At 47.4% G+C, this 12367-nt stretch overlaps 1 protein-coding gene across 2 annotated transcripts in view; it reads right to left on the bottom strand.

The window, feature by feature from the left end:
- Nucleotides 1-12367, bottom strand: part of SLC7A8 (solute carrier family 7 (amino acid transporter light chain, L system), member 8) — a 53439-nt gene that overhangs the window by 3566 nt on the left and 37506 nt on the right. Inside the window, exons 5-10 of one of the 2 annotated variants that reach the window (XM_010831276.1) lie at nt 10697-10822; nt 8956-9109; nt 8189-8312; nt 6205-6308; nt 2882-2978; nt 946-1095 (exon numbers count right to left, since the gene is read on the bottom strand). In XM_010831276.1, coding sequence (XP_010829578.1) covers nt 946-1095; nt 2882-2978; nt 6205-6308; nt 8189-8312; nt 8956-9109; nt 10697-10822 — 755 coding nt within the window. Of the gene's footprint in view, nt 1-945; nt 1096-2881; nt 2979-6204; nt 6309-8188; nt 8313-8955; nt 9110-10696; nt 10823-12367 lie in introns of those variants that run through there. The other variant, XM_010831277.1, reaches the window with a different exon arrangement.

The raw sequence follows: 12367 nt of genomic DNA on the forward strand, positions 1-12367 counted from the left end.
AAAACAGAGATGTGAAGAGCATCTAGTCTCCCTGTGTCTCCAGAACGTGTGTTAGTTGCTCAGTTGTGTCTGACTGTTTGTGACCCCATGGACTAATGTAGCCCGCCAGGCTCCTCGGTCTATGGGATTCTCCAGGCAAGAATACTGGAGTGCGTTGATGTGCACTCCTCCAAGGAATCCTCTTGACCCAGGGATTGAACCCAGATCTCCCGCATTGTGGGCAGATTTTTTACCGCCTGAGCCACCAGGGAAGCTCATTTCCAGAATAGGATTGTTCAAATAGCTCAGGGATATATCCTCTTCTTCAAATTTGCAGGAGAACCTGTAGCACTCTAGCATACGTTGTTCTGAGCAATCCCATTTATTCCTATCACAAAATTATTTCTTGTACAATCAAGAGATTTACCAGGCATCCTACTATGTGCAAGGCTACAGTAGTTTAAAAAGGGAGGATCATGGAGTGCTGAAGTGGACTGGGAAACTTCAAGAAAGGTTCTTGAGTATGGAAAATGGTTAAAATTTGGAGAGGCAGATGGGAGAAGGAAATTCATTCTGGGATGAGATGGAGAGACTGAATGAGTAAAGCCAGTTTACGTGGAGGGACAAGGAGGAGACTAGTCAGATTAGAAGGTCCAGGAAAAGTCAGCTGACTTCTTAAAGCCTTAGAGCCACAGGAAACAAAGAAATGACATGATGGAAATAATGACATGATGGAAGTTATCAGGTCATGGAACCTATTCCTCCAGCTGCAGTTTGCTCTGGTCCCATGGAGAATGGAAATGGCTGCCCCCTTCACACATGGCCCTTTGCTTCCCAAAGGGTCTCCCACCATCGTGGAGATGATGAGGCTTGGTCAACAGTGAGAACAAGGTGATTTTAAAAAATCTGAGCTCAGCTAGAAGCAGCGGAGGAGGGGGAGGGGGCCCCACAGGAAGGTTCTAGCACCTTAATGGGGCGGTTGATGTCCGGCTTCTTCCAGCGAAGAACTATCTGTCCGGCAACCGTGACGCCATAGAAGAGGTAGTTGATGAAGCCCACGTAGTTGATGAGCGTGTATATGTCGCCGGTGACAAGCATCAGCAGGGTGGAGATGCACTGGGGGGCATGGAAGAAGCTCAGTGATCAGAAAGGCCCTGGGAGACCGGATAAGCTGTTTACTGGTGGCAGGCTGCTCGCCTGCCTCTAGGCAGACAATGCCATTCCACAGTGGATCTCTCAAAATGGAGACTTTATAGCTTCTCCTAGAAACCCAGGTCATTGCTAACAGCTTCATCACCAGGAAGTTCCTTCTTACTGCAGGAGTGATAATCAAAACATTTAACCATGGGTACAACATGGGCACTAACCACTCAGAACAGATGCTGGCTGTATACACCTGGACAGGCAATGCTGGTGGCACCCAGCTCTATGACACTCTGGTCTCATTTATATTTCTTCCCTAGTTGAAGCTCAAGCTAATTTTGTCTTTTATCCCTTAGGGAAGACTGTTAACTGTAGATTAAGGTTTATTCTTGCCCTCATCCTCTTTCCCTGGTTGAGTCATCTAATTTATTTTTCTTCTTTCCTTTTTTTTTTTTTAAATGTCATAAACAGTTATATAGCACTTCCTAAGTGTCAGGCTCTATTTTTAGCATTTTACAAATATTAACTCATGTAATCCTCATAACATCCTTCTGAAGTTTTCTTGACAGAGTTCACTTCCCAACTTCAAAATCATCTCAGTGGATCTCTCAGAAGCATATTCTTTCCCTCTGCTAAGTTGTTAAGGCCAATAGAAGGCTCAGTTCTCCTGTAAGATCTGATGGTGAAAATAAGAAGAATTTAAGGGATGAAAAAGCCAGATTCTTACTGTAGTTGCCTTGTAGTCATAAAGAAAAGAAAGAAAGTGAAGTCGCTCAGTCGTGTCCGACTCTGCGACTCCATGGACTGTAGCCTACCAGGTTCCTCTGTCCGTGGAATTTTCCAGGCAAGAATACTGGAGTGGGTTGCCATCATAAGCCTGCACCAATGGCGCAAACTGGAAAAAAGCTTGTGGCTCACTGGGAGCACTGAGCCTTCTCCAGCTGCCTTTCACTACTGACCAATCAAGATGACCCTCTTCCTGTATCGGAACGTTCTGAAATTTCTTCTAATGTACAGTGAATGCCCTTGACTCTTGAGAGCTCTGTTCTCTGGTCTAACTGCTTCTCTGTTAGACCAAAGTCATTTTTGATATTTTAGTTGGGATCCAGAAGGAAAAACAAAAAACCAAAGACTCACTGGGGATAAGTCTTTCTCTTTCTGTATGCCCTATATAAATGATTCTACTCTTGTGTAATTCTGCCTCCATTTACCAGACAACCCCCTTGTTTCCTTTTTTCCACTTTCAGTTTACCAGTCTTCCCTTCTGATTTTTCTTATTTGGTGTGACACCAGATTTGGTGAACACCAGATTTATTTCAATGGTGTTTCCCCAGGACTGGCAGAGCCTCCTCGGGCAAGAGGGTTGATGGGGAAGGGTGGGAGTGTGCTGTGATCAGCCAGGAGCAGAGGCCCAAAGCTGCAACCCTGCGGGTAACAGGGGCAGGAAGAGCCAAGGAAAAAAGCTTCTTTGTGAGCTTGTATAATCTGGAAGCAGCTACTTCAGTCTGACTCAAAACGATGGAAGAATGAAATGAGCCGGCCTGGGAGACTTAAGGCATTTCAGGACTTAGGCTTCTTCCTTGCTATATCTCTTGATATTAATCAGGCCCATGTATACCATTTGCTAGATTATCAGAGGCCCCAAGAAACCTAGGAGCACAAGGGTAACAGTGGCACGTGTGGGAAGTATGAACTCCCAGTTCAAAATAGCACAAAGAGGGAGGGTATGTGTAGGGCTGGCAGAAGGAGGGACCCTTACTGTGAAGAGCAAGGCTGGGATGGGGGTGCAGCGCTTCACGTGGATCATGGCCAACACGCTGGGAAGGTGGCCCTCCCTGGCTCCGGCAAAGAACAGCCTGGCAGAGAGAAAAGCAGGTCAGCCTGGGATGCCCCATGGACCAGCCAAGCCTCCCTCCCTAGCCCAGCTCCCTCATCCGTGTCCACCTCTGCCCACAAGGGAGCATCTCCACTCCAGCCAAGTACTCCTCGTGCACACCTTCCAGCCCACTAGTCAAAGGACCCACGTTCACAAATGCAGGTGCAGGCAAACCAGAGGCAGTCAGTGGATACGTGGATGGATTCAGGGATGTGGAGGCCTTGTGTGTGGTCTGGGGTTCCTGATGACGTGCTGTTACTCTGTCTCTCACAAAGCTTGGAGAGCTGTAGGAGTAGCCTTTCTCTCCTTTGCTTAATGCCTTAATCCCTTAAAAAATGTACCTCCCCCCTCAGAGAATATAGGTTCTTTGGGGCATGAGGAATAAACTGTACATGAAAATATATATCCTGGTAAAGAAGTAGTTGCTCTTGTTGTGGGTAGGGAATGGATGTGGATGAGGAAGGGACACATGAGAACTTGGCGGGGGGGGATATGTGGAAATGTTCTATATCATCGTGTTTTGGGTGGTAGTTACATGGTTGTCTACAATCGTTAAAATTCATCAATCTGAACATTTATGATCTGGGTATTTTGTGGTATGTACCTGAAAATTTATATCCTTAAACTACTTATTCTAATCCCAAAAAACCATCCTAAAGAAATGTATACAGTTAGTAAAAGGAGTACATACAAAGATATTGTAAGAGAAAAAAGATTGAAAAAAAATAGACAAGAAACTCAAACTTTTTTTTTTCCTGCACTGTGCCATAGCTTATAGGCTCTTAGTTCCTTGACCGAGATTGAACCTTGGGCCCTTGGCAATGAAAGCATGGAGTCCTAACCATTTAACTTCCAGGAAATTCCCCCAAACATATTTTTTAAGTTTAAAATAATGATAATTTTTCTGTCTGAGATACTTGTAGACTCACATGCAGTTGGAGGAAATAATGTGACCTTACATAGACTTCACCCAAAACTCTCCCATTGGTAATATACTGCAAAACTATACTACAGTATCATGACTTGGATATTGATGTTTACAAATTATTTTTAAAAAGAGAGATTTTAGGGAATTCCTTGGTGGTCCAGTGGTTAAGAATCTGCCTTCCAATGCAGGGAACACAGGTTTGATCCCTGGTTGGGGAACCAAGAGCCCACATACTGTGCGGCAACCAAGCCCACACACAACTAGAGAAGCCTGTTTGATGCAGCAAGACCCAGTGTAGCCAGGATAAAAAAAAAGAGAGAGAGAGAGAGAAATTTTAACATAAAGAGCAGCCCTTCTTCCTCTTTCCTCTCCCAAGAAAAAAGAATACTGTAAGCTGTTAGGAGTCATTTACATATTAGTAGAAATTAGACCACTTTTTCTTTTTTCTATGATTTTGGAGGGAAAGGATCAGCTAAGGGGTGAGAGGAAGGGGATGTGATGGGGGGACAGAATGGCAGAGAGTCAGTACGCTGGGTGGTCTGGAGAGAACTGTCACTTTGTCATTTGGGTATGGGGGAGAGTGGGGCTATCAGCAGCAGCTCCTGAGGAGTGTGAGGGTTGATTATGGCCCCAAGTACCCATATGCACACCATCGTTGCCACCATCAGCAACCTCGCCCATTTCATAGTTTCATGCAGCTGCACGGCATCGCCTCTGCAGGGCAGCCTCATGCACCCAGGGGGCCCCAGGTGCTCTGTGGGCCTCACCATGCACATAACCAGGGTCCCATGTTCATCTCTCTCCTCCACATGCAGCCAGGACCAAGGCAGTTAACAGGTCCAACAGCACTGGCAAGTCAAGTTCACAAGAGACAATCGTTGCCCGGCGAGCCAACCACGGAGCAGACAGGACATTAAGCGTGACACACGCATACACACGCCTACTCCTCAGGAAGAATCATCCTCTCCCTTCCCCCAAACACAAAGGAGTAAGAGAGAGGAGGGAAGGGAGGAAGGAACTGGAAGGATGAGTTGAGGAGGCCTGCTGGGTGAGCTGTGCCTCTGACTCCAAGGCTGAGCGCACCGGGCCCCCGCCTCCGCATGCACACACAGCCGGACTACATGCACGCAGACTGCTGCTCAGCCTGCCCGAGGGACAAACCCCACTCTAAAGCGACTGGAGCCAGTCACTCTCCTCCAAAAGATCCCAGAGAGCCTCAGGGGTCACTGATCTTCCACCGCTCGCCCTTGGCTGGGGCCTCCAGGCGGCCACTGCTCCTGTGTAACACGCATACGAGGTTGCCGTGGGTGAGTGCCGGAGGGTCCTGGGGTGAAGGGAACGCCCACACTCCCTCTTCCCTGCCCTGCCCTCTTCCCTTCCCTGTCCTGAAAACATGACACTCGTTTGTCATTTCATGGGAACTCCTCCCTGATATGACTGGTGGCTTGGGAAGCAGTTGAACTCAGGGGCTCACAGCTTGTGAGTAGGACTGTGTCCTTGGGGGAGGGGGGCTTCCTAAGAACCCTGGGAGGAACCCTCTGAGCCACAGCAATGGAAATCATCCATTATCTGCTGGGCTCAACCGCCCATTCTGGAGACAAGAGATGGGACATCAAAGAGGGGGCCAGATGTCCGGGTGTGCGGAGGTGGGGGCTGGGGACTCCTGGGTCCACTCACACCTTGGGCTTCCCTGAGAGTTTGGGGTGAGATATGGCTTTGGACAAATGTTTCCCTTTCGTTCTTCCCCAGTTCTCACTTCACACCCCTACCCGAGTCTCATGGTGGCCACACAAGGGCCTTCCACAATTGCTTGTCTGTTCAACAGGGAGGAGCCTGCACCCTCAGGGCACTCAGAGATGAACCGGTTCCACCTGCAGTCTGGACCCAGGACTTTCACGGGAGGTCAGCCCAGAGGCCCCGGGCATGGGTCCCTCCTGGTCTCTTTCAGAGTGGGTTTCCTTTCCAGCCAGCATGGCCTGTTTCTAGGCAAGTGGAAAAGGGACTCCGAGGCTGCAGGCAAGATGCTGTCCTGCTGCCAAGCACACGGCTCGGGCCTCCTCAGCCCTCTGCTCCTCTGGACATGAGGTGGGAAGGCTGGTGCTTCTTGCCACCACATGTAAAGCCACACACGTCGTGCGTCACCACATGAGCAGCACAGGCTCCTCCGCCAGGCGCCCACACAAAGCCCCGTTGATGGAGACAAGCCCCCCCCACATATACAGAGCAATATGCACAGCAGAGGGGTCCCTGGCCCTGGAAGGGCCTGGATGGCACTCACCGGGAGGAGGTGAAGAGGGACCCATTGACTCCTCCAAATGTAGACAGGGCGACAGAAATGGGCATGATCCAGGCCATGACCCCCAAGAGTTTCTCTCCAAAAGTCTGAGAGGGAAAACAAGAGGGTGAGTAGAGAAAGCGAGCTCACAGCCTTCCACATGCATGTCACTGCTGAGAAGGCTCCCTCCCAAACCCACCCCTGCTGAGTCTCGGGTTAAAGTCCAGGGAAGGAGGGACAATGGAGTCCATGTCCTGGCCGCTCGTGCACCCCCAGGTCCCTTGATGATGACTACACAGTGGGGAGTCAGTAATGTTTGGGACTGAATAATGAACAAGGCTGTGTGTGGTGGTGATAATAATAATAAACATTTTTTATCCTTGCTGTATGGATAAGGAAACTGAGGCACAAAGCAATTAAGTAGTTTGCCTAAGATCACACACCCAGAAAGTGGAGGGTGAGGACCGGAAGCCAGCAGTGTGATTCCAGGCCTCAAGTATAAGATACACTAATGAGTCAGGAGGGCTGGGGTTCAAATCATAGCCTAGCATTTAGGAGCTATGAGATCTTGAGCAAAGTTCTTAATTTTTGAGCCTCAGCTTTTCCATCTGTAAAATAGAAATAAATCTTGATTCATAGAAACAGAAGATATTGGGGGGGTGGTTGGTATGATAAGAAAAAACCACTACGTAGGCTAAAGAAAAGGTGGTGAAGCTATACACTAGTCTTCATGTATTGAAAGGATATAAAATGTTGGGGAGCAGCTTTTTCCACATTCTCTGAGCCAGGGACATACTTGAGTTACGGCACTTGTCTTTATGCATAACCCATAGCACATTTGGGGGAGGGGTTGTTCAGAAGAGCTGTCTTGCTGGGGAGGGTTGATGTCTGTGAACGGACAGTGCAGGGCCTCTTTCTTGATGGTCTTCAGAGATGAGACGTGTGGTAACAGTGGTGGGGTGGGGCTGTGGTCCGGGTGAAGCCGCATGAGGGAACTACGTGGTTCCCAGGTCTTTCCCAGGTAACAAGGACCAGAAGGCCTTGGACCTGCAAGATCTCTTTCCCCAAAGAACACAAACTGCACACGCTTTTCCCTGATGCGGGAAGGAGTCAGGTTGTCCAGGCGTGGTCATAGAGGCAGAGGGAAATGGCATGTCTTGTGCAAGACAGTGACTTTCTGAGGAGGAACCCATCTCCTTTATACAATCATCACATATACAGTTTAAAGTGCCCTCGGTCAGGAGTTAGCTCTTCTCAGGTGGCTCAGTGGTAAAGAGTCGGCTTGCCAAGAAGGAGACTCAGGAGATGCTGGTTCAATCCCTGGGTTGAGAAGATCCCCTAGAGAAGGAAATGGCAACCCACTCCTGTATTCTTATCTAGGAAGTCCCGTGGACAGAGGAGCCTGGTGGGCTGCTGTCCATAGGACTGAAAGTGTCAGACAGGACCTGGTGACTAAACTACCACCACAGATCAGGAGTTGGCAAACTTTTCTGTCAAGGGTCAGATAGTAAATATTTTGATTGCTCCTGGACACCTGAAGGTGTGGCTTCTGCCCTGAGGACTTGAGAAGACTTCCAAACCCACAAAGTCATGGATCGGGGGAAAGTGAGTGGGACTAAACCAGTGAGGCTATGTCACTGTTCCTGGTTTGAGGGCGTATGAGAGTTTTTGCTTTTAAATATTTATTGGAGTATAGTTGATTTACAATGTGGTCTTAGTTTTGAGCGCATGTAAGTTTGATTTCTATCTTTTTTTTAAGTTGAACTATAGTTGACTTACTGTTTCAGGCAAAGCAACTCAGTGATATATTTATATATATATATATCTTCCTTTTCAGATTCTTTTCCATTATAGGTTAGGACATGATATTGAATATATTTCCCTGTGCTATACAGTAGGTCCTTATTCTTTATCTATTTTATATATAGTAGTGCATCTCTGTTAGGCCCTATTCCTAATTTATCCCTCCTCAGGTTTAATTTCTTACCACAGCGACTGCATTTGATGCCAGCAGCTCCTGGGGGGACATTGCAGTGACGTAAGCCACATTGGCAAAGACATACACAAATGTGACCAGTGGGATGGAGATGAAGATGGCTCTGGGAAGGTTCCTGTAGAGGGAGAGGAGGTGAGAGGGGGCAGGTCTGGCACCTGGGACCACCTGCCTAGTCAGGGGGTCTGGGGAGTGCCTTCTGTCTCTCTGCAGGAAGCTGACCTTGCAGCCTTCTGTGATGTTCCCTCTACTTGGGGGGTGGATTTTGTCTCCATACGGGCAGGACAGTTGAAAGGAAATAAGACAGCTTAGGCTAGAAGTACACTCCACACCTGTTTATCTCTTCCTGACCAGAGTCTCCACAATGCGCTCCCCCCACCCCTCATAATTCCTACATCTCAAGACAAAGACCTGTCTGTTGCAAGACAGGTGAGTAAGATGCCTGGAATTCTCTCAGGGCACTTTTCATTCTCTAAGGCAGTGGAGTTATCTCAGTACCACTTTCAGCTTGTAATCTGCTCCAGGGTAGTCACTGGATTGTTTTTCTCCTGCAGGGTGAGTGACAAATGGTCTAAGTTCCTGGAAAATGAACCATTTCTTCAGGCTGAACCATTTTGAATGGTTCAAAATGAACCATTTCTCCAGGTCATGGTCAGAAGGGGGCTATCGGGAGAAGTGGGCGGTGGGCACCTGGCTCCCTCTTTCCAGTGGCAGGTGCCTTGGATATTGAAAGGGGGAGGGGGAGAGCTGTTGTAACTCACTTGTGGGGATCGACAAGCTCCTCAGTCACGTAATTTAGAAAGTTCCAGCCTCCATAGGCAAAGGAGCCTTGAAGGAAAGCCAATGCGATGAGGCCGATGTCGGGTTCCTGGAAATTATCAAATGCATTCTTTGGCTCCAGCCAGAAGTACTGTCCTGTGGACACACAGACAAGAGGCTGCTCAGAGAGACACATGTCAGAGCCTGGCAGCCCCAGGTCCCTGGTCTCCAGTGAACCACACATATTGGTGAAGTGGGGCCAAAATGGGCCAAGAAGTTCAGGACCCCCCAGAACATGATAATGATGAGTTCAAGTGGGGGCTCAGGTCCAAAGCACAGCTCTGAATGTTCCTTTTTCAAAAGGCAGAGTTCCTTGGAAGGAAAGACTGGGAGAGGTTACTGGGCAGGGCAGGGTAAATGGAGCTGGCTCACTAGGACTCAGAGATGCAGGAGTGGAGTCACTGGCAGTCTTCTGACCACCCTCCCTCATATTCAAGTTTGTACATTTTCATGGAGAAAGCAGCAAGAACAACAGACGCTCAAACATAAGCTTCTGTGATGCCATTAGCTCAAGCTTGCTGTGCTTTCTTTGTCAATATCCTCCTGTCTCTTCCTAGGGTGTGTGTTTGCTCTATCTTTTCATGGAATACATCTCCTGAAGATGGGGAAACTTCAGTGGACAGCTTTCCAATTGCCTTCTCAGCCCTCAGCACAGTATCCTGTACACATGGGGTCCTCAGGAAAGGCTGCTAAGACTGTAATGAGATACAGAGTAGCTGACCATATGTTATATCTTCACCCATAATCGAGCATTTAGACAGGAAATAATGAGATGAGAGTGATCGGGAGAAGGCTTTGAGACCAGATTAGGAGAGCCTCATATCTTTGAAAAGATAGCCCAGCGATTTCTTTAAGTCTCAACTCTTGAAAATAATACCACCTGCTAAAGAAATGAATCCAAAGGATGAAAATTATTAGGCCCATTATAGAGCTGAACCTTAACTCTGTTTCCTGGAATCGAAATCCAGACACACCGTACCACCTCCAGGGCCTGTGGGCAGGTGGGAGGTCCCCCTGTTTGTCATCTGACTTTCTCTAGGAGGTAGTGACACTAGGCAAAGTCTGGTGCTGCCATGGGAACCATGGAAACCAAATAGACTCAGGCTTGGAAAGGGCCAATCCAATGGGGAATGTTGGCAGGGGCCCCAGGAATGTAGAGCTCTCTCTTGTGGAGCTGAGTAATTTCTGAAATGTGTAAAAATCTCCTCTGTCTCCCATTTAAGATACAGACAAGATAAAATATAAGATACAAAGAGCTTTCCTGGAGCTGGGACAAACAGCAATGTTTAGAAATATGGAATCTTCATTTACCTGTTTTGGAACCATGAGGTCAGCAAGGGAGGAGAGAATTTGGCACCCCAGGGGGTGCTCAGCTCCCAACCATCCTGGGGAAATTGGTTTCTTGTCCCCTTTGTCAAGCAAGTGAATACGAAAAGTCATTCAAGGACTCCCCTAGTTGCACTGGGAGTTAAGGCTCCCAATGCAGTGGGGCCCAGTTCAATCCCTGCTCTGGGAAAACTAAATCCCGCATGCCACAACTAAGACCTGGCACAGCCAAATGAATAAATAGTAATAATACGTAAGAAAAGGATAGAATTGGGACATCTCAGGCTGTGCACACATCCACAGACAGTGCGAGGGTGTGTATACACGCAAGGGTTGGCGTGTTCTGATGATACCCACCTTTGCAGATCTGTACAACTCCCATGATGATGATCAGGCCCAGGGCCAGGAGCTTGCCAGCTGTGAAGACGTCTTGAACCCGGGTGGCCCACCGCACACTGGAGCAGTTGATCCATGTGAGGAGCACTGCAATGACAGACCCCCAAACACATCCTCAGGGCCATAAGGAGACTACTGGATCCCTCTGGACAGAAGCAGCAACACTCCTCGGTCCTGATGATGAGACTGTAACAGGCGAGCCAAAAATGCCGCAGGCTCATCACCAGCATCTGAAACTTTGGAGGGGTTAGTAGGTGGGGTTCCAAATGCGGATTGCTTGCTCAGAACATGCCCTGCTCAGGCTTAGAAGTCAGAAGTAAGCATGGAAGTGTGGGCACTGACTTTGGGGAAAAATCAGCCTCTCATCAGGGCATGAATGTGGGCTCAAGATATTGTGTGCTCAAGAGGAGCCCTAAGCAGCTGGTAGAATCCTGGATGTCGTCTTCCTGAACCTGATTTTAGGGTAACAAGGTTTAAGGGAATCTTTTGTTACTCAGCTTTTTCAAGTTCTAATTTACATTTAGTAAAGTTCATTTTTGTAAGTGTACAGTTTGATGAGATTTGACAAATGTATTCAGTTGTTTAGTCACTTCAACATCCTCTGTATAGAACATTTCCAACACCCCGAAAAGTCCTTTTTTATATTGTGCTCCTTTGAGGTCAGCCCCTTTCCCTTACCTCTGGAAGTCACCAATTTAACTTCTGTCCCAAAAGTTTTGCCTTTTCCAGAATGTCACATAAATGGAATCATACAGTATGCAGCCTTTTGTGTCTGGCTTATTTCACTTAAAATGGTGGTTCTGAGATCCATTCATGTTGCTGTATACATTAATACTCCCTTTCTATTGTCGAGGAACATTCCACTATATGAATGTATTAGTTTTCTATTCAATAGGCAATGGACATTTGGGTGGCTCCCAGTTTGGGGCTATTATAAATAAAGCTGCTATAAGCACCTACACAGAAGTTTTTGAGTGGATCATAGAGGTCTTTGAGGGGAGTTTTCATTTCTTTTAAGTAAATTTCCAGGGATGGGATTTTGGGTCATATGGTGAATGTAGTTTGACTGTATATGAAATAACCAAACTGTTTTCCAAAGTGGTTATATCATTTTGAATTCCCACCAGGAATGCATACTCCTGTTGCTCTGTATCCTTGGCAGCATTTGGTATCGTCAGCTTCAAAAGTCCGACCATTTCAAAAGAGTATGTAGTGACATTTCATTGAGGTTTTGATCAGGGCTGATCTCCTTCAGAATGGACTGGTTGGACCTCCTTGAAGTCCAAGGGACTCTCAAGAGTCTTCTCCAACACCACAGTTCAAAAGCATCAATTCTACGGCACTCAGCCTTCTTCACAGTCCAACTTTCACATCGATACATGACCACTGGAAAAACCACAGCCTTGACTAGATGGACCTTTGTTGGCAAAGTAATGTCTCTGCTTTTGAGTATGCTATCTAGGTTGGTCATAACTTTTTTTCCAAGGAGTAAGCGTCTTTTGATTTCATGGCTGCAGTCACCATCTGCAGTGATTTTGGAGCCCCCCAAAATAAAGTCTGACACTGTTTCCCTGTTTCCCCATCTATTTCCCATGAAGTGATGGGACCAGATGCCATGATCTTTTTTTTCTG

Source organism: Bison bison, unplaced genomic scaffold, assembly GCF_000754665.1.
Source record: "Bison bison bison isolate TAMUID 2011002044 unplaced genomic scaffold, Bison_UMD1.0 scf7180017864526, whole genome shotgun sequence".
Lineage (NCBI taxonomy): Eukaryota > Metazoa > Chordata > Mammalia > Artiodactyla > Bovidae > Bison > Bison bison.